The sequence below is a fragment of the Calidris pugnax genome, unplaced genomic scaffold (assembly GCF_001431845.1).
Source record: "Calidris pugnax isolate Ruff unplaced genomic scaffold, ASM143184v1 scaffold111, whole genome shotgun sequence".
In the NCBI taxonomy this organism is placed as follows: Eukaryota; Metazoa; Chordata; class Aves; order Charadriiformes; family Scolopacidae; genus Calidris; species Calidris pugnax.
In genome coordinates, this window is record NW_015090872.1 from 1,539,213 (window position 1) to 1,564,513 (window position 25,301).

The following is a 25,301-nucleotide window of genomic DNA, read 5'->3' on the forward strand; positions in this document are numbered from 1 at the left end:
TGGCTAGTGTAAGGCTTAGCCCTCCTGCAGTGCTGAAATGCAGCTTGGGGCACAAATAGCACCTGCTGAAAAGCTGCAGGTGATGGAGCTGCTGTAGATATTTGTGGCTTTAGACAAAGTCAATGATAGAGCCACAGGGATTTTGTTGGTTTTGCTTAGCTTGATTAAAAAGAAAAAAAATATTACTTGGCTTTCTGTTGCACATTGTGCTAAGACTTTTTACATTTCACCTCAGAGCTTCAAGTCTAAAAAAAGAAATGAAAACAGACTCACTAGGACTGATAAGACACCAAATCCTTTCTTGGAAGCCCTGAGCCAGCTCAGGGCTCCAGTAGCTCCAGAGACCCCTAGCCCTCCCTGTCCACCCTCCACCCCGGTCGGCTGCAGGGCTTCCTCCCACAGCCTCGCTCCTTGCAGACTTTTCCATCTATCCATGCTTTTTTGTTGGTTTGTTTGTTTGGGCAGGATCCTTTGAAACTACAGGGCTAGATGTACTGTGGATTGACAGGGTCTGAGGAAGCCCCAGGACATCTCTTTTAGTCACACCAGTCGTGGCATCACAGCAAAGCAGATTCCTAAGCCTCAGCCACATGTGTTAAATGTTCACATCAACCTTTAATTGTTAATGTGCTTTCAAGTAATAAGAAAATATACGTGCACTGATGTTTAATGGACGGTGGAAATAGGATTGTCTCCAGAGCAATTTTGTTTTGATTTTGCAGACTTGCCGCTCTAAAGAACAAGAACCAGGATAAGTTAATCACAAACATTGGAGGCAGACTAAAATTGATCCTTTCTTCAAAAGTCTCTAGATCTCCCTAACCCCGCTGCTCAGCTTGCAACAGTTTTATCTGGCTCCGCTGAGCTGACCCAGAGCTGGCAGGAAAGCTTGTTCAACGCCTCATAAAATTTTTGTTGCTCGTAATTTCAGTGGTTGCTCCATCCTGAAAAGCTTGAAAAGATCTTCCTCCTCAAAGCTTTTCTACCCAAGCAGACGTGCAACTCCCAGTCTCAGCACTTATATTTCTCCAAAACTGTGTAACTGAAACCTGCCATGAGGCCACTCAGATATATTTATTTATACATATATTTGAAATGCCAGTAGAGAATAATGAAAAAAACCCAAACTGAATTAGTGGGGGTTCCCAGACTGAAGAGACTTTAAACAAGTTACAGATTTCCCTAAGAAATGAAACTGCACTTGCTGCTGCTCGATCGAAAACCTAATAGCAAATAATCCCAACTGAGACATACCAGAGAAGTTTAATTCTGCAATCATGGAGTAAAAAGCCTGTCCTTTGCACCTGCTGGCTTTCTGCAGCATCCTGTCTTGGTCCACTGAGTTTTCTTACTGTGAAATCTAAAGGTGACTTCATGGACTTCAGCTAATTCAGTCAGAGGTGGTCAGTCTATAATGACTGCATTATACAATATTGGCTAGATTCGGTTTGTTAATTCTGCCCTCCTTGTTTGAGATTCACGACTGCATTGTTGCAAATTAAATGTGCAGATGGGGCTTTTTCATACTCTCAGTTTCCTGAGAACACACATTCTTCAGAAGGTTTAAAAGACAGATCCAACAGGACAGGAAATTAAGGCCCCATCTCCAGACATCGCAAGATCAGATATAAAAAAAAAAAAAAAAAGAAAAAAAATTAAATCAGCATTCACAAGCAAAAGAACCACATACACTAAGCAGCCCCAGATGGTGTCAGTCAGGAAAGGTAAAAAAAGCCCATTCATTTTAACACTGCGGTTTGTCACCATTTCAAGGACGTGGATTTGGCCCTAATCCGTAAATCCCATGAAGATCCTGAGCAATGGCATGGGAGCTGGTCTGAGAATAAAATTGCCCTGGGCCACTCTTGATTCACCTACTGGACCTGCTGGTGGACGTCAAGGTCTCCCTCCTCCCTTCCCAAGCCATACCACCACTCCGAGCAATGTTTTTCCTGAGGGCAAGCAGAAGACCATGGTGGATGTACTCTCTGAGCAACAGCCAGGGCAAAGACAAAATCCATGCCCCCAGTTTAGTATGTTCTTGTAAATGTTTTCCACCTCTCACTACATATTGGGGATCAGCAGAAAGACACCTGAGGATCATTAGTAAATCAGGCAGGCAGAACACGTAGTCTCCATTTCCACTAATGAGCCTATTATTTTGTGCTCTAATTGAAGCCTGGCTGGTCAATGAGCAGAGAGACTGAAGTCTTTGATACAGTGTGCAAAGCTGGATGGTCCTGAGGACATTTATGTGGGTTTGCTTTGAGATATCCTATGCAGCTGGGACTGTCGTTTCATTTGTTGTGCGAGATGTAATACAGCTGCAGCTTGCACACTGTGATAATAATAATTTGAGGTTTTGGATGGCTTTATAACAAACAAAAAAATCAAATCAAACAAACAAACAAAAAAATCAACAACAAAAAAAACCCCACCCCACAAAAGTCAAACGTACACCATTCTTCATTCGCTGAAAAGCCCCAGGGGTAGTATCACCAGTGCTGGCTATTCCTAAACTATATTAGAAAATACTAACATGATATTGTTCAGGGTGGATATGGAGGCCCATTCTCCAAGCTAAACAAAAATGCTGCAATAATTATTCTGGAGTAAAAGAAAACCCAAATATTTAGGGGCAACACAACCCCTTTCCTCACTGTCCGGTATCACTGCACAGGTCTCTGCTATGAAGGACACAGTAGCCTCTATGCTGGGGTCCCACAAGCAAAACTGAATATGACTGAACTCACAAGCATGAAATGCCAGAAAGAGCACAGCAAAAACCTTCCTTTTAAATGCCTACATCTTTCCCCCATCTAAGTGGCAGAAAGGACAAAAACTCAATTCACCAGAAATTTGAAATTTTCTGTCATCAAAAAGCAAGATAGAGCCCTTAGGTTCACACATGAAAGAACCTGCCTGATTATCTCTCTTCTTTTCAAGGTTCTTTTATAATGCCTGCAATTTTTAAAGTTATCCCATTACACCAAAGATCTTTCACAGCTGAGCCTACAGGTGAAACATCCCATTTTTGCCAAGTTTCATACTACAAGAATGTAAGAAATACCACTATCATAACACAGAACTACTGCCAGGCTACAGTAAGGTCACAGAAGTGAACTTTATTGACTGAAAAGCTGAGGAAAAGGTCAAACGGTCACAAAGAGTCACATCCCTGCAGATTTAGTTTGCGCGTGTGCATATGGTGGGGTGAGGGTGGAAGCTATAGTGAAATGTTATATAAATGTTAAGTTGAAGATGCTGCCTTAATGCTATGGTTATATCTCTGGAAACTGCAGTATTAACAGGATATATCTGTCAAAATCTGGAGATTCACGTTTAAAAAAAGCAAATGTTGGCACTGGGTGTTCATCTGTTCCATTTATCATGGATTGCTGAAAGCGGTAAAGGTCAAATCACTACTTCTACAGAAAACTCTTTACAAGTAGATAAACTTTGGCCATGAGAAGGAAAGGTCAGATCAATAATGCTACGTAATCTCTCAGAGCCAGCCAACGCTCATCATTTGAAAGATTGCAAAGATCGTTTTGTTGCCGAGTACCAGCCATGCAAAGGAAAACCATCCCTTCCACCCCCTGTGCTGGGCTCCCCAGTGTGAAAAGGAGGTATGGACTGGGTTCACTTTAAGTGTACAGCTCTCCATCACAATCTTTTGTAAAACATTACAAGCTACCACCATACATAAGCCCAAAGCTTAAGTCTTAAGCCTAGAGGCATCAAGTGGGTCTCAATAGCTAAGGGTTTTCTCTGGTTCCTTGAGTGCTTTCTTGCTGGGCAGTCCATTTTCACAGGCAGAGGAAACCAACACAAAATGCAAAAGCACTGTCACCCCAAAGCACTGTAATCCCAACCCAAACAACTTTTGCCAAGGCCTAAAGCTCACTACCACCTTCTCCCACTAGAGAAAGGACTGGGGAGGTGCCACCAGCCCAGCAGCATCTCCTCAGCAGCCAGGAGCAACCGAAAAGCCAAAGCACTCCTATGATACTCATTTACAGGGGAACTTGTGATTTCTTAAGAGGCCAATAAGAATTGCTGTGCTCCTCTACAAGCACAGCCAAGCTGATCTCTGCACCAAAAAAAGCTAACCACAACTGGTATGAAGTATTTTTCCAAATTTGCTGAGTGATAAAATACCATTTTAAATGGAAGCTACCAAAAGGAAACCTTGCTCTCAGTCAAGGTTCCAGTCCAAATTGATATTGATTCTTTACAATTCACTGCTTTCATAAGAGAATAGAAGAAGCTATACAAATATTTGAACCTCTATTATAAACAGAAGCATTTCCTGTTAGAAGCTTAGAGGAAAATGAAGGTTTTTTCCAAGGAGGTTTTCTTACCTACTCAAGAAACAAGAAACCCAAATCCTCTAACAAAGAAAAAGGTTTTGCTCAGATGATTTATTTCAGACTAATCTCCATACTACAGGACAACATGAACTATTGCTTGGTACAATGCTACTTCATACTGCGAAACCCTGGTGCTTCTGCAGAAGGGCTGACCACTGGGAAAGAGCTACCGGGAGAAGGAAGCACATCGTTACAATCACAGAGAACTTAATTATCACCAAATTTAGCACAGAGGCAGTAAAAGCTATTGAGAAAGTAAATGGATTTCTATTTAAATCTTATGTTTTCCCTTTCTAATTTCAGCAGACAGAGAAGCAGCACAATAAATTTAATCAATACTTATTGTATCTATGGTAGAGTCATTACTTTTCTTGCCATCACACGTTAGGTTGTTGCACATTTTCAAAACCTGAATATCAGTATCGTGGGCTTTGTGAGCTACCCTGGACTGAAAGCCCTCTTTGACAGTGCAGATGGAGGAGCTTTGTTCTGGGCCTGATTCTTCTCATGGGTAGAACAAGCTTTTCTACTCTTATCACCTCAGATCCTTCTATTTAAATATTATAAGGTTTGAAAGCACAGTCGGGGCACATTTGAGACTGTCACCTGACTAGAATCTAGAGACTGACCCAGCTAGAAGAACAGGCTGCTCTTTCTTACACCAAAGCACCAAGCCACCCATTCATAGCAGTTTCACATAATGGGTTTTTAAGGACATAGAACAGATATGATTGCTTGGTCTCATTTGCTATTTGATACAGCACACAGAAGTTCCCTTATCCATTCCAGCACTGAAGACCATAACCCCTGGCTGACAAAGACACCTGTGGTAGGAACCAGACCCCCAAACCTTAACGGAGGGACTTCAAGAGAGAAAGGACCCACCACACCCACAGGCAAATGGCTCCCGTCACTGATTATCCTTACAGCTGTCATTATTTTGGCCTCATTTTCTGCTTGCATCTCTTTCTGGCACCTGAGATATAGGGGCTGTCCAGGTGAGCCTGCCATGATGTCCTGTGGGAAAAAAAAAAAAGCAGAAGGTGGCGAGCTGGCCTTGTGCAGCCTGCAAAGGGGATGGGCTGCAGCAGTTCCTCCCAGATGAAGTTTCCTAAAGGAGCCTAATGGCATGGAGCACAGGCATAGTCATTCTTCCTCTGTGACTGCAGATTTTTCTCTATGAAGAGAGTTGGATGGTTATTTTGTTTGTTTGTTTTTTTTAAAAAAAGGAAAAAGCAAACAAAGCCAAAACCTAGTAACAGCGGAGGAAGTTTAAGAGAATGCACACCCTGTGCTGCATGCAACAGCCCAGGCTGAGAAGAGCAGCTCTAGGACAGGATCCAGTAGGAAACACCACACTCCAAGAGCATGAACTATGGTGGCAACTAATTAGCAGTGGAGTGTACTCCTGTTGGTCTTTTTGAAGGATCAAAGATGAACTGGGCAATGTAAGCTTGAATTACCGCACAGACTGTGAACTACACCACAATCACCAATGTCTCCCTTTAGTCCTTTCCTGCATGACTCCTACTGACCAGCTACACTTTGCCCAGGCTCTTTGAGAAGGTGGGAGTGACTCACAGCATGCAGCACGGGGGTGATGTGTTTCCTCACTCATTATCCCTGCCTCAACAGGCTTTACTGACACTCTCTTCAAAGCTTGCCACACATAGCTTGCCTCAAAAGAAAGAACAACCTTGCCAGTCCATTAGCTCAGCAATACACAACCTAATCCTCAAAGAAGTGAGCGTATGCTGTGAAGAGCAAGTCTGCTAACGCACCAAGCTGCAAAGGCTCTCCTCTTCAGAGCTCTGTAATCTTCAATTTAACCAGCTTTATTGTCTCAAAAACTGATGCTGCCCCTCCACTGTCCAGCAACCCGCTCTCTATAGCTATTAATTCAGACTTTTCAGTCCAAGGTAAAAGCTCGGTGTCTCACAATATTGCTGACCCATTTCATTAAAGAGCAGTTTAATAAACAGTAATGGAAAGAGGCAAGGCACTCAGAGCTGCTTTGCAAGTTATGAGAATGGTAAGCAAAAAATAGCACTGTGAAGCGTTTATCCCTTCATCTCACAAATAATTAGAAATACATGAGATCGCGTTACGCTTTTTAAATAGGCTATAGTAATGGCTTGTGGGAATACAATTCAATGACAATAGTTTATCATGGTAAGTCAGCTCTGTAGGGTTACAGTATGCCAAGTCTAAATGGGAAACATTTGTTTCCCTTCTGCATTGCAGCAGAAGCTGGCGTACTTTTTATGGGAGCATCATTGACAGTCTCCAACTGTTATTTTTTTAAATTAAACGCCGTGCCTACCGAGTTAATAGGCATGCAGTCAGTAAGGTTTCTCTATAAGTTCCTGTAATAGCGCACACAATACTTTGTAGTAACAGATAATAAAATTTGACAAAGCATTCTGTAATTACTGCTCTGCTTTATAGAATATTACTAATACACGTACTGTGCTGCTCTTGTAATGAATGACACATCACCAAGAGCCTGCTGCTTCCTTAAACTGAAGGCACACAAAAGTAGCTGAGTTGAAACATATAAGTGGGTTTGTTGAAAAGCCAAGAGGCTTTACTATTCTTGTGTGTGTGAAGAACAAAACTCTGCCTTTCTAGGCAGTCCCACAAGTCCTTATCCCCTTGTAAACATTGATGTCTGTCACGTGTTCTGTAGGGGTATTGGGATCTCTTGGGAGCAGAAGGTTCCCTTATGAGAAATACCTGCTCATAAAGGAACATATTGCCTAGAAGGCATGTGTCATTAGGTGACGCAGCTCCAGGATACGTTCTCCTGCAGCTCATGGGGGCTCTTGCTCTGGAAGAGAAGAAACAAGACACGTCTTCTCTGACCTGAGACACCAGGATGGCTAACGTGCTAGAGGCAGCAAACGCTGTAGCCTTTTACCCCTCTAATTCTTATTTACTGCAAGAAGTGTTACACGTAAGATGGCTGCAGAACCTATCCCCCACTCAAAAAGTTTCAAACCAGATCTCATCTCCTCTCCACCTACCCTTATGTTGATGACTGGCCCCTGTACACCTACGGCTCGATATACCAGCTTTCCCTCCTGCCCCTTCTTTGCATCCTAACCAGCTTTTATCTGGTCCTGATAACAAGGGAGTCTTCAAACTCCAAAGTAGCTTTAAACAATTGTTTCAGTCCTACTAAATTAAACTGGCTATTACAGAAGAATAGCTTTGCCACTGGACTGTAGCAGGTGAATAAATTTTCCTAGAGCAGGTTGGTTTTATTCCATCAACCCTTCTCCCTTTTCAATGATACTCTGTCCCTCGCATTGCCCCGGCAGATTTTTGTATGCATAACTTTTTCCAGATGGCAGATTCAGTGCAGACAGTAATTTACATAATTTAAATCTGCTTACTAGCATAAATTATATCACAACACACTGCGAGTTTTTCTTTCAGCTCCCCATGCTGCTCTCACCGAGGTCTCAGCAGAGCCCGTGCACGGTGATGGATCACTGGTGGCCCTGGAGAGCAGCGCTGGGCTGCGGGCTCAGCGATTGCACAGGGCAGCTCCGCAGGTGGAAGAGCTGAATCAGAAAAAGATTTCTCCACAGCCATAATTCATATCTAAACGTGCTCCAAACAGCAACATTACTGTATTAAAGTGAACTCCATTAGCAGACCTAGCTGGATGGCTACTCCGGTGCGAGAAGGTCAAGGAGAGCTTCTGGTAACATATTTGGATTTTCTCACAAGAAAAAAAAAACAATAGGTTGTGATCCAATCAGGCTCAAATGGATACAGTATCAGTGATTTTCTTCTCCCTTACTATCCCTACACAAAGTATGTGTTCAATTCTTTATTATTTAAAGAAAACAGCTTTAACTTTTATCTCAATTTGTGAGCTTCCAGGAAAATTTAATATACCTCCCTGCGAATATTTTGTAATCGAAACCTATTTTTATGAAGTTTTGATTAGTGCATTGGTCTTTATTTGGCAAACATATTGCCACAGCTCAAAATAAACAGTACAAAAAGCCTCAGAATCTTCAGGAGATCATCACACTCCTGTTCCAGATGGGCTTTGGAGGGGGATCTATACCAAGACCAATGCATTTGCTCAGACTTCTGCAATGCACCTGTACATACACACATGGGCACAGACATGAGAACTTCCACATGATCAACAAGTCAATATGACAAGAAAATCCTGGAGTCTTTCCGTCCCTCCCCATGCCTCTCTGCCACACAATGCCTTACAAAATGGCTCAAAAGCAGAATCAATAAAAACAGAGCTATGTTTTGTTGAACAATAAAGAGGACCAGCTCCAAAACAGCCCAGTTGCTGATTCTCCAAGAAATTGTGGACAAAGGCAATGCAATTTTTCCCACTGAGCCAAAATGAGCAGAAAGGAAGCACTAAACACATAATTTAAGACTTTCAGTAAGAGCAACTTGAACCACATAAAAGTGATATTAAACCAGTGCAGAGCAAAGTGTCTACGCTCTCACATCGGTCTGCTTTCCTTAAACCATGGGTAGGTAAGAGTAGGAAATATTTTCCAGTAGCAGAGGCAGGTCTATTCATAAGAAAATAAAAACACCCGGTTTTCTACTGGTTTTACAAGGGAAGACTTCCTTGTCATACAGTAGTCCCTACAAAAAAAATCTTTCTGTCTAGGGATATATAAGAATTTCTCATCTTCTTTGCAAATTGATGGAGGAACTTTTAAGAGTACTCAGTTGAAAGAGCAAGGATAGAAAGTGGTGCTGACAACCAAAATCCATCAAGTGCAATGCTTTCTTGGCCCAGTGACATCTGCAAACAAGGTCCAGAGTAGATTGGGACTGGGTGAGGTGTCGCTCTCTTGCCTGCTTGGAAACCTGGCATAAGCAAAAAGGTCTTGGACCTTATACATATAGCATGAAAAATGATATCACCATGTATGTCAACATTTAAGTTGCCAGAACTAAATGCTAAATTAAATGCCAGAATTAAAAGTTACCTAAGCCAAACACTCATCCCCCTCATGCAGTCCCAGTACTTTTTCTAACTACAAAACTTAACTCTACCTCACCTCCACCCTATTCCATAGGATGGAGTCCATCAAAATTAAAATTATTCCATAAAAAGTTGTTTAATTCTATAAATAATATTCTATTCAATATAGATTACTTTCTCCTCTTTGTTTGGAGAGGGAACCAACATCTTTGCATATACATTTCAAACTGTGGTCTGAATTGCTACTTTCTGATATTTCGTATATGCTCATCACAATATCATCAGGGCATTTCATCATCCAGCCTGGGGAAGAAATTGAAGCAATTTCCATTTCACAGAGTGAATCAGAGGCACAGAGAGACAAAGAGCAAAGCTTTCCTTCATTTTGGGTATACACTCTGTAGTGGGGAGCAGGGACGGAGAACTGGAGAATGATTGGATGTACTTAAAGATTTCAGATGTGACTGTGACTGCTCAGACCCCAAGGCCATTAGCTGAGAATTCAGAAGAGCAAAGACCACACCAAGATCTCCAAAACATGACTGGAGTGACCCCCACACAAATGCTGTCATTGAGACGAGCTCAGAGGACAAGATCCCCCAGTAGCATACAAATCCATTAGCTAGGATATTGCCCTTCATCTGTCTGCAGTCCTTCGTCTCGCCTACACACGTTCCAAAATCTACAACAAGTGACACGGGTCTCAGCCAGCTATAACCTTCTGCATGCTGCAGCCCTGCTTTATCTCCAGGACTTGTTCATAGTCTGCCTCTGCACTCACCAGAAGCCAGGCTGAGATCAGGGTAGTCACCTCTTTGTAATTCAAAGCAACACATCGAGCAGAAATGTGTGTCTGTGTGGCCAGTTGGGATGTAATCACTCAAAACAGAAGCCTACTGCCAAATATGAAGTTATTCACCTTCTAGAGAGCTCCGGTTTATAACGAACATAAGTTTCTGTCCCAAAATATACCCAGTAGCAACTGAAACATGAAAGCACTCAAAACAGAAATGTGCTGGCAAACATGAAATGCAAATGTATTCATCTTCCAGAGAGCCCCACTATGTGCAGAACATAAGTCTGAATCCCAAAATAATACCCAGTACCAACTAAAACACACACATTTCCCCACATCTTGTCTTGCTTCCATCAATTTAGCAGCACAATGAAGCAATTTCCATCGTTAACATATGCACCCTATTAAGGCTAGCCAAGATTTAACATTCTTTTGTTAATTTGGCAGAGGGGAAAGACACAATAGAAGAGAGCCCTACAATTTGCAGCCATCTGTGATACCGAAAACAGTAATAAACTTGAAAAGTACTGTTATTATACATGTTATCACTCCTAGCAAGCTGATGTCTTCAAACATTTACGCCTTTTATGTCTAAATTATTGCCTCTTAATTTCTGTATGAAGAAAGTGTTTTCGGACTTCTCTTTGCATTATATGTCCATTAATCTTGCCCACTGGTTTGAGCTGCCCTAGTACAATACAATTTACACTGTCAGAGATCACTGGATAAGTCATACTCAATTATAAATGTAAGATGCTAAATTACTTAATGCTGTTATTTTTAGGATTGTGACAGGCACGACTAGCACTCAGTGTCTCAGGCCACTTCATCTTCATGCTGAGAACTCCTCCTCCCTGTCTGATGGGCCACATCCATCACTGAACTCATTGCTTTGCTTATGAAGTGAACATGAAGTTCCCCAACAGACAATTAAACCAATATTTTAAATTAAAATTTGTGTAAGAATATTCATAGGTTTCTTCTAGTGACAGGTCTCCATGTAATTGCTTCCCCCACCCCTGCCGGAATATGTTTGCTGTCCTGGTGATGAATCTCCCATCTACCTTCTGCTGGGGAAAAATTACACAGACTTCTCAGCATGTGAGCGCCGCGGGTCACATCTATCATCCTCAGGCCTCTGTTTTACTTTTAATTACAACACTTCACTCAGGAACGTTACTTCAAATCATAAAGCTAAGGAGAAAGTAGCTTTTAATTTGCAGAACAGCCATTAAATTCTCTGCTTCAGCAACATTAATTTGCTGGTGCTCTTTGTACTAAGGAAGAGATGATGTTACCTTCCTTTCAGACTTCGTGAAAAGATAAGTTTGCCCAAAGTCACAATCACTTTAAAATTAGTTGCATTTTGTGTTCGCACGCTTCCTGTGATACTGCATTTAACCAAGGCCTTCACTGAGAATCATTTTCAATTAGCAGCAAAGTTTTTAAACGGATAATTTAAGATCAATCATTTGGCCTGGGACATCTCTTTCAGTTTTAACACTCTGGTTTAATTTTACCCAGTTCAGGTCTTTATTTTTTATGTATAAGGAGATCCCATTTTTGTGAGACCAGCAGGATGAGGAGTTTGACACAAATCTAATAGGTTGCCAAATTGCTTAACAAAACATGGACCAAGAGGGGCTTAAACACACACATACACTCTTTGGCCCTCTGTTAAGCCTAAACCCCACCACCTTTTCCAGCCAGCTTTAGCATCTCTTCCTTTGCAAGTGGACATTTTCCATTGGGATTTGGAAGCGATCACGCTCCTGCCCACGTTTCAGATCAATAATCACCACTGCTGTGTTGCTGTTCGATGGAAAATGCCCCAGTCGGTCACTGCTGGCTTTATCGGGTTGCCTCTTTTGTTTCCCATAGAAAGAAGGAAAGAGGCACTAGTAGCTTGGGAGTTTTGGGAAGAGGAAAAAGATAAACTGTTTAAACATTACCCTAAAATTTAGGCACCTACATAAGTACTAACCTAGAAAACTGAATGCTACACTCTCTAGGCTCCTAGGAGAATAGGAAGTTAGAACCTCAAAGATCTTTCCTTGTGGATTTAAAATAAATAAATAAATAAATAAAACAAAAAAAAACCCCAACAAAACAAAAAAGCAATCATTAGAGTTGTGCCCAAAAGGCAACTACACTCACTGTGCAGTTGAAACAGAGTCTTGAAGACAGCATTTGCCCTTACTGGCAATTTTCATCCAAGACAAGACAAGATAAATAAACAGATAAAAAGACTGGAATAACGACATGCTGCACTCTTCCAAGCCAAAGTGGTGAACGAGGAGGGAAGACAACAGAAGCAATGGGTGCATGATGGGCTGCCTGAAAGCCTTCCCAGCCCAAGAAAGGACTCCAAAAGGTGCCCACTGACTCCAGAGGGATGACAAAAAAAGAAAGATCCCTTGCTCACCCAGCCAGGTTTTCCTGCCCATCACACCAAGAGAAGATGCAAAACCACACCAAGCTAACATCCAAATAAAGTAAAACAGAAGAGGATTATTTTTAACTACGTATTTGGATTACATTTGAAAAATCACCCACAGAACTTAAAGGGTAAAATTCCACTCAGTCTACAAAACCAGTAAGACTGTCACGTTTGAGAGACAAGCCCAACATACAAAGCATCTTCTACCTCTTTGTGGTGGTACAAAAACAGGTAGGACATGCCAGACTGGCCCAATGTTGATATACGTCTCCCTGAAAGTGAGAAGATAACTCAGCTGCTGTGTGATGTATGACAGTTTTCATAGTAAAACTGAAGTGTTAAGACCAAAAATTATATACATTTTTGTGATGCTAAGATCTTTCGTAGTATTATCTCAAATATACAGAAAGGAATTTTAAATGCTCTCTTTTGCCTCAGCCTGTTCCTGTTAAGGTTAACAGGAGAATCAGCATTACTGTTAATGAGACATTACTTTCAATGAGAACAGAGAGAAAAAGCCTTTGGGCTTGTTGCTCATTTGAGTTTTGAGGATTATTCTTTTCCCTCCTCCCTCTCATACCATGAAAAGACGGTGATGTTCTACACACCTTGGGTATCATATGCATGTTTGCGAAATTCAGATGAGCAATGTATGGACTGGACAGCAATGACAACACGTGTGTCCCACATGAAGCAAACCCAGCTCTAGCATGTGAAGTGTATTTAAGTTCAATACACATGCAGATACCATAGGGCCAGCAACATTAAGGGGTTTAAGTATTTCAGTTTATGCAGTGAGAACCAGTGAGAGTGGCTTCATTCAGAATGACAAGAACGGCAGGGGAGATGCTTCCAGAGGTAGGAAAATAGTATTGCTCTACCACTTTTATTTCCATATAAATCAAAAGTTGCCCACCTAGGAGTGCTGCTGGTACCAAATTACCTTTGTGCAATGAGCTTTTGCTAAAGGAAAATAAATTCTTTAAGATATGCCTAAAATCCAGTAACCTTTTACCAGAATGAAGATGATTTGCCACAGAGCCCAAATGCAGATTCACCTAAAATTGACTCTCATCCTGCAACTATCTATTTCTACAGGAGATGCACAAAGCTGCAGAGATTGTCTTAAATTAAAGCTTGCTGAAAGAACAGCTCATTTATTCAGTTATGAGCATATAAAACACTTCAAATACTTTAAAAAGAGGTTTATTGGAGCTGCTTAAAGTATTAATAGGAAACTCATCTGAAGCATCTATGTATTTCTGCAAGCAGCTGGTTTACATTGCGTTCTTTAAATAAACTTAGACAAATATTATTCAACTGTTTTTTAATAAGTGTAAATAATATTCTGAAAGGGGGACAAAATGGCTGTAGTTGAGGGGTAGCTGAGCTATACATAGCATGTAAATGAATTCCGTGCTTGAATATCAGGATTTATATGTGCAGCATTTAAGAATAAAATGAGCAAAACTTTCACAGCTTGAAAAGAGCTTCACAGAGCTCTGTAGTATTACTTTTATTACTGATATAGAAAAGCAGATGAGCAGCAAGAGTACAAGATTTGCAGGCGATACTAGTATTCAGTCAAACCTAACAAAGACCACAAAGAACGCTGAAATTTGGTGAACCCAAGGGCAGATTAAATTTACCATTAACAAGTGAAATGCTACTGACACTGGAGGATATAATTAGGTTTACATGCAAACCTAAAGGCAACATTCCTGCAGCTGGGATATTAGACCCAGGTCCCTTCATTGAGAAGCAACAGCCTGTAGACAAGTCACCAGACCAGCCAGGCTACGGAGAAAGTTTCTCACTCCCAGAGAAACTTCTCCCACCAGAAAGGGGATGGAGAGGAGCATAAACCCTCTGGCACATTACAGGGATTGCAGGTCAGTAATTTTCAGGATATTGGCATTCATTGGAAAATAAGCAGCAAATTCAAATATGACCAGAAGAAACGCTCTCACACAATGGACCCCGAGTTTAGGAGCCCTTGGTCAGGAGATGATACAGCTCAGCAGTATGCCAAGAGCAAAACCGGTCTAGATGCAGAGGAAAAAAGGATAACGTGATGTATAGGTTACCACAGAAGAATGTAAGCCCACCTAAGCTGCTGGACTGTGAAGCAGATGATTGCACCTAAGAGGATTGCACATGCCCTGGCCATCACTGCTCGGGATCCAGGCTACTGCTGCCACCACTGCAGCAGGGACACTTCTGCACGATGGCCAGTGCAGTGCCCTGAGCCTGTGGCTTCAGTAAGAGACAGATTTTTAAAAAATAACACAAGAACAGCTAGATTATTTTTTTTCCTCCTTAAGACTGCACATTGCCAGTATAACCCACATAATGGCTGGTAGATCTAGACAGTTAGACAATACAGCAACAGTTAAAAATAAGCCTCCCATCTATTACATTTTATACAAAGGACAAGGAATGTTGTCCTCAGTCACTGCATGAAAGGCTTGGAATGGGAAGGAGATAAAAAGTGAGGAGAAAGATAAAAATAGAAAAACTGACATCAAAGGTTTCAATTTTACTTTCTATTTCTTCTTTCCTTAAATAGTTTCCAAGTAATTTATGAGACTGGAGGAAATATCTCAAAACAGGATTTAAAAAATATAACTCCATGTAAAAACAAAAAAAAAAAGTGGTTTTTTTTTCAAATGGCAGTTTAACATTTATGATTAACTTACAGTTTCTGATCCAGTTTTAGTAATTTGCAAGATACTTCAAAACCAGTATATTACCATTCAAAATCCATAAACCAAAACACCAAATGTCATGAAACTCAATTAAAAAAGAGTGACTCTAAACAGCTGTAAATATTGGTACATTATTTGCCTTTGGGGGTTCGAGCCTTCAGGCTTCACATTGGTAAGCCACCCTCTGTAAACACAGAAGACCAGAAATATATTTTTTCATTAAAAAATGTGAAGCAAGAATATTTCTGCAAAATGTGGAGCTGGAAAACAAACATCAGTATTAAGGAGAGCTTGCTGTATCAACAATATCTCATCTGACCCTGCCAGCAGATCTGATGCAAAATGCTCTGTGAGTCTGCAAAGTGCAATTTTAGCCAATCTTCCCTCTTCAGGTTTTGTTCTTTCAGTACTTTTTTCGACAGCAAAAAGCCACACTAAAACCTGCCTTTGGGATTCATACTAGAGACTCAGAAACAACCTACTGGCTTGAGAAATAAGAGCTGAGGTCAGATTTTTGACTACGGCATTTCAAAACTTGTTAGCTCATACTGATTAGAGGAGTTTCATTTTATTAATAAGGATGTGGAAGCGCCACAGGAAAGAAAGAGACACATTAAGAATTTTGCATCTGGCTTTAAAACTACTCAGAAACAAGAAAAAACCTTTACTGGGTCATATCACTGCTGTTAACCTGCAGACTTGTGCAAGAATTTATCCAGAGTAAGGTATGAACAACTGGGAATGTAGGAAAGGGGAGTAATCTGTTCACCCACCCTCCTCTTATAAGAGGGGAAGGAAAAAAAAAAAAAAAGCAGCAACAAAGCAAACACAACCCACAAAACCTAGAAGCTGCACTGCCTCCAACAGATATCTATAGACCAAGCAACGCTCTCAAACACCCATGTCTTCAAACTGTGTCTGAGTCCCAAAGATTTTAATTTCATTGCTTTTCATGAAGCTGACAAATTGAAGGGAGGATGCTTTGGCTAGCAGCTCACGCATGCCAACCGCTCTGCAGCGAAGATGAAATCAAGAGCAGAGAGGAGCTCACCCTCACAGGGAACGACTTTGGTAACTGGTTGAGCACTAACTGCACGCCAGCTGCTGTGCAAACCTTCTCAGTGAAATATCAAATGCACGAGGAACAGATTTTTTTGAGGAAAGGTCATTCCTGTACAGCCATTATTCAGCTACACTTAATTGTGCTTTAGGAAGTAGGTTAACTAAATCACATCACTTAAAAAGCCTTAGGAATGACTTTGCTTTCAAAACTGTTCACTCTGTGTTCCTAGAGAGCCCAGGTATGTAATTTTTCAGAGGAGAAATGCCATTTGGTAATTAGCTTAAGTGATGCAATTTTCTTCCAAGGATAATAACACTGACTTGCAGCATCTGATGTCTGGCGACCTTTGCAGCTGCAGCTTCATCCCACAGAAGGATGTGAAAACAAGGAGGAAAAGAGAAGTCCTACAGCTGGAGACACAGGCACATCCACTGTGACCCACTCCTGTCAGCAATGGGTACCAACAGGTCGGTGATGCGAACAGTCCACCAAGAACCTCCTTGGTTGCCCTTCACTGTTGCAGGTTGTGATGCCCTGCTAATCTCCACATCTCTTGAGCTTGCATTCAATATATTGTTTTTCCTAGTGCTTTCATAAGAGCCATTTATTTCCTAGTTTAGATATGAAAGCCTGCAATATCTTACATTATGCAAGATGGGCTGTTGGCAGAGCTGCCCACATCACACCATACCAGCAGAGATGGGTCAGCTCGGGAACTAGCAAAGGCCATCCATTGTCAGCCCTTGAGCTCCTCCTGCAACACCAATGGCTGACTGGTACTCAAATACCAACACAGAAGTAGTTGCTTATTCAAAACTGGTCTACCAAGAGCAAGAAAACAGAATATTAAGAAGAGCCCAGAAGAAAATACAGGAGCTGTTGTGTTTGCTTTGCACTCATGACTAACCTGTTTCCAAATGGATGTGAATTCAGCTCATTAGGCCATTTGTCGAGGTGTGGCCGCTATTCCTGCTGCTTCCTGGCAAGGGACATGTTGGCAGGCAGCTAGCATAATCACCAGCCATTTCTGCTGAAAGATTTCCAAACCTAATGTTTCTGGGATTATGCCCAGGACGGCAAAAGAAAGATCAAACTCAGCTACCTCCGGCGCTGCAGAAATTGATGCGAGGCTATCTGCCAAGAGGCAATCTGAGGCAGGACTGCAGTAGGTGTTAACTTGCCCCAATTTGTTTCATGCTTATCAAGAATAAGCAAGACGCACTAAATTAACACACCAAAGTTAGGACTTACTAACATGGATGAATGTACGGTAGGACTTGCGGAAGAGGAGGTGGGGGGAAATCACTCCAGAAGGATTTTCTCCCTTTCTGATCATTCTCAGAGCGAACAGAGTTGTAAGTTGTAGGAAACCGCATTTTTGGATGCATACTAGTATTGTATAAAGATGTTTCTTTTCCAGTAAACAAAGCTAGCACAGAAAAGCCTACAAAGCAGCCTATTAGGTTTTCTTCTTAAAAAAAAATAAAAAAATAAAAAAAAGAAACCTTACGATTTCTTACAAAGTGATTTACCTTTTCCTGAGCAGTTGCTACCAGACATGCCTCTGGACAGGAGACACACAGTCCTTGCCATTTGCTTTTGAACAAATAGCCTCCAGAAATAGATATTTGCTGCTGTACAATTTATCCAGCAGGAAAGCTGGAGCTCTGAAGGGCAGGGACTAATATTCTATGGAGGGCATCCATCGAAAGGGTATCCAAAGATTATTAAAAATTAATATCAAGCTTTACACTGCCATGCCGTATCACATCTCACTCAAATGTTACTGTGGAGCAGTTTGCAAACAGTGGGGTTTTTTTTTATCCACAATTAAATTGGCTGCAGGTAACCCCTGCGACTCTTCCACAAGGCACAGAGCTGCCCAGTGAATCAGGAAATGAAAAATATTTTGCTCTGAAACTACAGAGGGAACAAAATCACCCGTTTCAACTTTCCGGTTTGTTCATTCCAGGTTTTTCCCCCTCTTGTGGGGGAGAGCAGGTTTGTGGGCAGAGCTAATATCCTTCATTACACCACCTGATGCTGCTGGAAACACTAGCCAAGCTCCTGGACTCAGGAGCCATCTTCAGCTCCGACAGAGCAAATGGCAGGTGACAAAACAAGATGCAAGATGACAGAAACTGCTCACACTCTAGATATACAAAATAGGATGGCCATGGCTTGGAGCAGAACACTGGAACAAGAACACAAAGGACACCATGATGCTTCCACCATTCAAGTCCCTCAGCAGGAAGGTCTGGCATGGCCAAACCCAATCCATGGAGAGGTGCAGCCACATTCTACCACCACAAACCTTCCAGCCCCAGCACTGCCCACATTAAAAGTTTCATCAGGACTATAGATGAGGGTCCATACCTGCATCCTATCTCACCTATCGGTAACACTATAGTCTGTAAAAATATCAGAAGATTTCTGTCTTCACCCATGGTTCAGAAACAGCAGTACCATAGATCTTTCACTACAGCAGTACCAAACAGGTGGTGCAATGTCTCCAGGTACCAAAACACTACATAGCTTCTGAACGAAGAGGCAGGATCTGTCTACCCCTTCTCTCCCTAAACCACTAGTCCCTTCCACATCTGATCAGAGCCCATCCCAGGTGGGTCCTGCTCCATGGGGAGGATCTGTGATGGGACTTTCCTCAGTTCCATCTATGCCCAGGAGGCCTTGGCAGCACCCCTTTGTGAGGGTGTAGCAGATTGAGAGCACGGACCAGAGCAGTGCTCCCAGCACCAGTAGGTGCTAACAGCTCACAGAAGACCTTCTGCATGTTTGGCACAGGTAAGAACGAAGGGCTGCTTCTCTTTTTTCCCCCACCCATTTGTGACCAGGAGAAACCAATTCCTCTCAAATCTAGAGCTTAGTAAATATCTGTCACCAGATAAAATTACGTTGTGTTCTTCAGCGAGAAAAAAAATACTGTGTGACCATCACAAGGTACAGTCCATTCCCTTGTATAAAAATTTACCAAACCCAGTTATTAAATTTGGAAGCAGTAAGGGAACCGAGGCCAGGTCAGGTAAATCCTACTGACATCTAATCAAAGAGAATGTATAGAGGGTCTGCGGAGATAATTCAGCTTTAGACACAAAATCCAGTCACAGAAGCTTTGCATAGACAACATGGCTGTAACCTACTTGCTCAGAAAAGCAGGTTCTGCCTAACAGCACCTCAACAGACTTTCTCATTTCCCAGCTCACCTCAGCCTGGGGAGAAAGCCTGCTTTCCAGGGAACCACCAGAGGAGCACAGCAGCACACCAGACCCAGCCCAGACCCACGCAGGCAGCCAGTGCCTGAGAAAAGCAGCCATCTCTCACCAGTCTGAAGGATATTTCTATATGACAAGTTACACATTTCCACCCCCACCCCTCCCCCAACATGCTTTAAGATTTATTCTTTTAAGGTGCAAATATGAAAGATAAATAACCACAGGAGATCCCTCTCCTGCAAGCAGGCGCAGCACTCACATCACTAGCCCATCCAAGAAGAGGAATAACACTCTCTTACCTGTTTTTCCCCAGCACCACCACTCAAGTACAATGGTGAAACAGAAGGCAGAGGCTCTAACATCTGGCAACACAAAGGCAAACATGCCCTCTCCCTGCTCCAGAGGTCTCTTACCCCCACAGAGGGGCCAGACAGTGAAGGAAACAGCGCTGGCTCTCACCCACACAGGTGGAGATACTGGCACCTTGGTAATTGGCTTCCTACACCCTCAGCCAACCAGGCTAAGGCTAATTACAGGTATTTCAGGTGCAGCAATAAGAGTAATTGCAACAGAAAACCCTGCAGCAGAGCCTCTCTTGGTTTCAGCTTGATGCACTGAGGTAACACTCAATGCACTAAGATGAGAGTGTTTCATAAAAACCTCAGAATCGCTGCAAAAACTACACCTCCCAGGAAGGAAATGTGCTCAGAGACCACCAATACATTTAATTTCTTCTCGCTCCTTGATGTTTGCCTGGGTAGGAAGGGGAGTTTTAGATGGAGAAAGTTCAACAAAATCTCTTGCTGGTGGGAGGGGTGGATTCACGCTGCTGTGAATTGTACCGATGCTACAGAGTGTTTTTACAAGTACTTTTGGGTAATTCCATAAAGTGACTGGCAACCGTGCTGCCACCCCTCAGAGAGGCAAAGGGCTCGGGAGCACTTTCCTGCAAATGCCTTTGCATTTAAGTAGCTTAGCTGTTTTCAGACGTGTCAGTTAAAATTGGGCATGGTGGGTTGATTAAACCAATCTCCACATCCAGCTGGCTCACGCAGAGCATCAGATACAATATTCTCAGTCCTGGGCAAGAATTATTGGAGAAGTTTACCATGTTCTCCTGGTTTTATTGTTTTAATTTCTTGCCAGAAAGGTTGAACGGTGTTGCTGATGTTAAAATGCACCTCAGCTATGCATTGCATTTAATAGTCCTGTTGAACACCTACATTTTATAGATGTTTTAAACACTTATAATTTAATAGCCCTATTTAAACACCTCATTGAATTCTGAAAATAACTTTGAGTTTTACTACAAATTTCTTTTGCCACAGAATGGTAATAGAGATTTTTTAAAAATAATGAATCCAGTTGCCTGATCCAATATGAGCCATATTCATTTGGGCACAGAGCTTGTCACAGCTCTTTTTCAGTGCTTAAGTAGTAAAATTTCATTTGGCTCCCTGTAGAGGTTATTTTGCATACTATAGCAAAGACCCTGCAACAGGAAAATCTCATGTATTCAGCATAACTGTGCCTTTATCACCTTATTCATTACATCTCTTCCTACCACAATAAATAATTTCTTACAATTCCCTTCCTTGAAAACTACAGAGTTTCAGACTGGTGAGTGGTTTATGTTCCAAATCCTTTCCTATTTAGCCAAATTATATGTATTTCACTTTTATTATCTTCCCAGGAACAAGCTCCTCCAAGTCATCATGGCCAGCAGGTCTGACCGCAGCTGAAATGCATCATTACAGGTGATGCTTGGGGTCAAATGCTCTCTCCAAAGGTATATGCCTATGCTTTGAAGCCTCTTGCTTCAAGGTGTTTCTACATCCATCATGCAGAGTGCCTGGGAAATGCACCCACTCGTACGGGCTGGGAGCTTCTTTCCACTTTGTCTCCCAGCAGCTCAGTCTGGACCATCAATTTAATGGCCCATTTCATTGTCTCTGTACAAACCATGTCACATTAGCCTGGTTCTACCGACACCAATTTATCATAGTTCACAGCTTTCCTAAGGACAATTTTAGTCTATCTTCACTTATTTGATGTACCTTTAAATGAAGCATTGTCTAAGTTCACTTGACTCTCTTGTTCTTATAGAGATGTTGAAGAGACCTGATCATTATTCTTGCCTAGTAGATATTTTCCTAAACACTGTTTTTTCTCAAAAACACATTACATAGTCCTCAAAGGATCTGACCTTGCTAAATGAAAATGTCTCCATGTCTACCTTCTTCTGAATCCAGGGAGAGCAGAGCTGAACTTCATCTGTCTCATGACCAAACTCATTAAACTCCTAACCACACCATTGTTTCATGAGAAATTTTCATGTTACATCCAGTATCGCTGAGGGTGATTTTGCACACTGTATTTACTCACCCAGCCTGTCCTAGAGGAGTGCATTTGAACTCAGGTAACAGCCCCATTGTTCAGTGGACAGCACAGAGACCTGGGACAACACCTGAAGGCCACACTTCTATCCACCTGAATTACTGCCTTTCTAATGCTCCAGGATGCAACAATGCAGGCTCTCAGATGTAAAAGTGTTAAATATTAGGTTTGCTGTGAAGCTTACATACAGCTACAAGTCTGTACAATGGTTACAGGTAATCTGAAACAATAAGACTTCACCTTCAGAGACCATACTAACGAACAATGGCATTTATTACTGCATTTTCTTTGGTATCCAGGGAAATTACTGTAAGAACAAACATTTTCCTTGCATTTGATCTCATTTCTGTATTTCAGGTTTATACAAGCTTTTAAACACAAAACAGATGATCTAGCCCTTGGGCATATAAATAGTCTCCTTGGTTTTATTGAGATTACATGAGTCCACAAACTGCAAAAGTAAGAACCTGCAGGACCCTTATGTAACATAAGATCAGAGTTTTAAGAGGCCAGAGATTTAAAGCAAGTGAAGGTCTCATATAGTGTCTGCACTTTGCAACACATAGTGCAAGCAGGTGAGAAAAGTATTTGACACAGTGCACGAGGCTCTACAGCGCTGCATTGTGAACGTTAAATGAATTCCAGCATCTAACTACTAAGGTAAGTTCTTTATGTATTTTTTTAAATTTATAAGACTGCCTATAGATCTTCTCTAGCCTTTTGGAAAGCTGGAAAACTTGAGGCAGGCAATAAAGGGAATCAAAATATATTCAGCTCTAGGTAAATTAGATATTCCTAATGCATTCTTTTTTTCCTGTGCAATTTAGCAAATTAGTTTACATTGTCTGACAAGTTGTCCTGGAAAACATAAAAGCTCAGATTAATTTTAGGTTTGTAGAAATGACAATTCAATATTTGCCTATTTACATCCACCCACGCTAGAGCTAAGAGCCATATCTCCTATGTCGTGTCAGATATATCAATACCAACAAGTTAAACCTCCTCCTCCTCCTTTCCCAGTTTATTAAGAGAAGCAGCGGATGCCACGCGGTGAGGAATTGCCTCTACAGGATGTATCCTCACCTGCTGCCTCAGAAACCTTCCCATGAAATGCCTCAGCAACCACTCACAATTAGCTTTAACTCCCATGTGTTGTCTCAGAAGCACGTTAGTCTGCTCTGTCTCTTCAGAGTTAATAGCACCTGGGTTTATTTATTACCCTGTGGTGTTTACATATAGTCATTTCAATACACTGCCTTCTGATGGATAGCTTCGTAATGATGCATACAACATTTAAGCGGTGTGTTTGTAAGCAGAAGAAAATGAAAACGCCTCGTGGGCTATTTTGGCACGGTACTGAGATGATGTACAGTTTCACATCAGGTGTAAAGATAACACACTGCATAAGCCAGTCTTGAGGGAAGTATTGCTAAAGGAAGACAGACAGAATTTGCTCTTAAAAGAGCTTCCATGCTAAATGCATGCAACTAGACCCTCCAAACTAAATTTCTCCCTGTTGCAGCTACTATGTTAGGAATGCCAAAAAAAAAAAAAAAATTTTTTTAAAAAAAAAAATCAATCTAAGATTAATTACTTCATTCCTGTGACCATTCTCAGAGCCAGGATTGGTCCCCGCAGCGTTTCCTGGATGACTTCATACGAATCTAGCAAGCTGCCTGTACTGCACCCGACAAAAGCTGTGAGATTTTACATGTTGACAAACAGCTGAACTCTTGGCTACAGGAGCCCTACATTGATCTGCTTACTATTCACGGGCGTGTATTTAGAGAAGCTGAAATGCCTGCTGAATACCGAAGCTGAAAAACCCTGTAGGGATACCCCAGGAACCATAGCCACATCTTTTTTCCCCAATAATTACAGAGCAAAAAGAAGAGAGCAGTTATACCCAGAGAAATTCTGCCACAGCAGCATGACCACTGCCCCGCAGAGCCCTCCAAATCCTCAGGCATCTTTTTTAAACAGTGTTTTAAATTGTTAGCAGTTGAAGATGACTCCCTCCTTTCCGAGCCTACAACATAACGCAGCCTTAAATTTCAGTTTCCCTTATAAACTTACTGCAGCTCTGTGCACATTAGGAATTGCATCTGGTAATCTGTATTTGTTCAAGCCTCCTTATCTAAAGGAAAAACTGCTGCTTGATTTAAGATTCCTTGAGGAAATCTGCCTGTACATCTCTGGCTGGCGAGTAAAACAAACAGCATCCATGTCCCAGTAGGCATCCGCCACCCCCCCGACATCTCTTCATTTAATTAGTTCTAAGAAAGCCAGTCTATCCAAAAGCTGACAAAGCTGCACAAGAGAAAGGCTTAAGTATTTATTTAGAAAATGAAATACATTACCAGCCGCATTGTGAAGTTTCTGAGTCACCTGCAGGGAAATAAGGCAGAAATCCGACGTGCACACACTACTCCTGACTGTACCGGCGCCCAGGCTGGCTCTTACAGAATAGCAGACGAGAGCGAAGCTGCAAACCTTTGAGTTGAGCTCACTCTATAGGCATCAGAAAAACCTCAAAGAAAAAAAAAAAAAAAAAAAAAGAGAGAGCCAGAGCGGGAGCGAGCAGCCCACAGACAGCGAGATGAGAAACTTCTGGCAAGTCTCCAGCGCAGGAATGAATTCGCTGTCATTCAGAGACGTATAGCGATGGAAATGAAGGGAAACTTGAATTTACAGGCGGATTTGGATCCTGCTCTAATCGTTCTGCAAAGATGTGCAGGTTGCAGCTCAGCTCATTTTACAAGGCTCATCTAGGAACAATGCTGGATCACAAATTAAATAGCAGGGTAGGTATGTATATACGCACATACACATATGTGTATAAGCCAAGGTGCCAGCACAAACTTCAAATGGCTCATTCCGTCAGCTATTTGCTGTGAATTTTATTAAACCCAGCACAGAGGCACGGTGGCAACTCAAATTCCTTTTATGGATCATAGTGGATTCATAGGGGTTTCTAATACTCTTTAGGCACATAAACAAATTTGTTTAGTTTTTCCCCAGTATTATCAGGAAGCTAAAATACATTTTACAAAGATAATTCACATGTTTCCAAGCATGTGGCAAAAGTGTCAGCACACTGAGACTAAACTTGTCCAAACATTTATGAATTTCTAGCCAACAGAAGGAAAATAAACAAGTCCATAGTTGAAATAATGGGGAAGAAATATTGCTGGTCACCAATCTTTCATATACAAGTCAAAAGACTCCATAAGGAATAACCAACCATCATCACTAAGTCCTTAAATCTGAATTTGTGGAAAAATGTAGAAAATGGTGTTGTTTAATGCTG

At 41.7% G+C, this 25,301-nt stretch overlaps 1 protein-coding gene across 1 annotated transcript in view; it reads right to left on the reverse strand.

Annotated features, from left to right (window-relative positions):
• Nucleotides 1–24,477, reverse strand: part of IQCJ (IQ motif containing J) — a 65,619-nt gene extending 41,142 nt beyond the window's left edge. Inside the window, exon 1 of the mRNA XM_014945766.1 lies at nt 24,352–24,477. Coding sequence (XP_014801252.1) covers nt 24,352–24,360 — 9 coding nt within the window. The 5' untranslated portion in view covers nt 24,361–24,477. The remainder of the gene's footprint in view (nt 1–24,351) is intronic.
• Between the last annotated feature and the right edge of the window lie 824 nt (nt 24,478–25,301).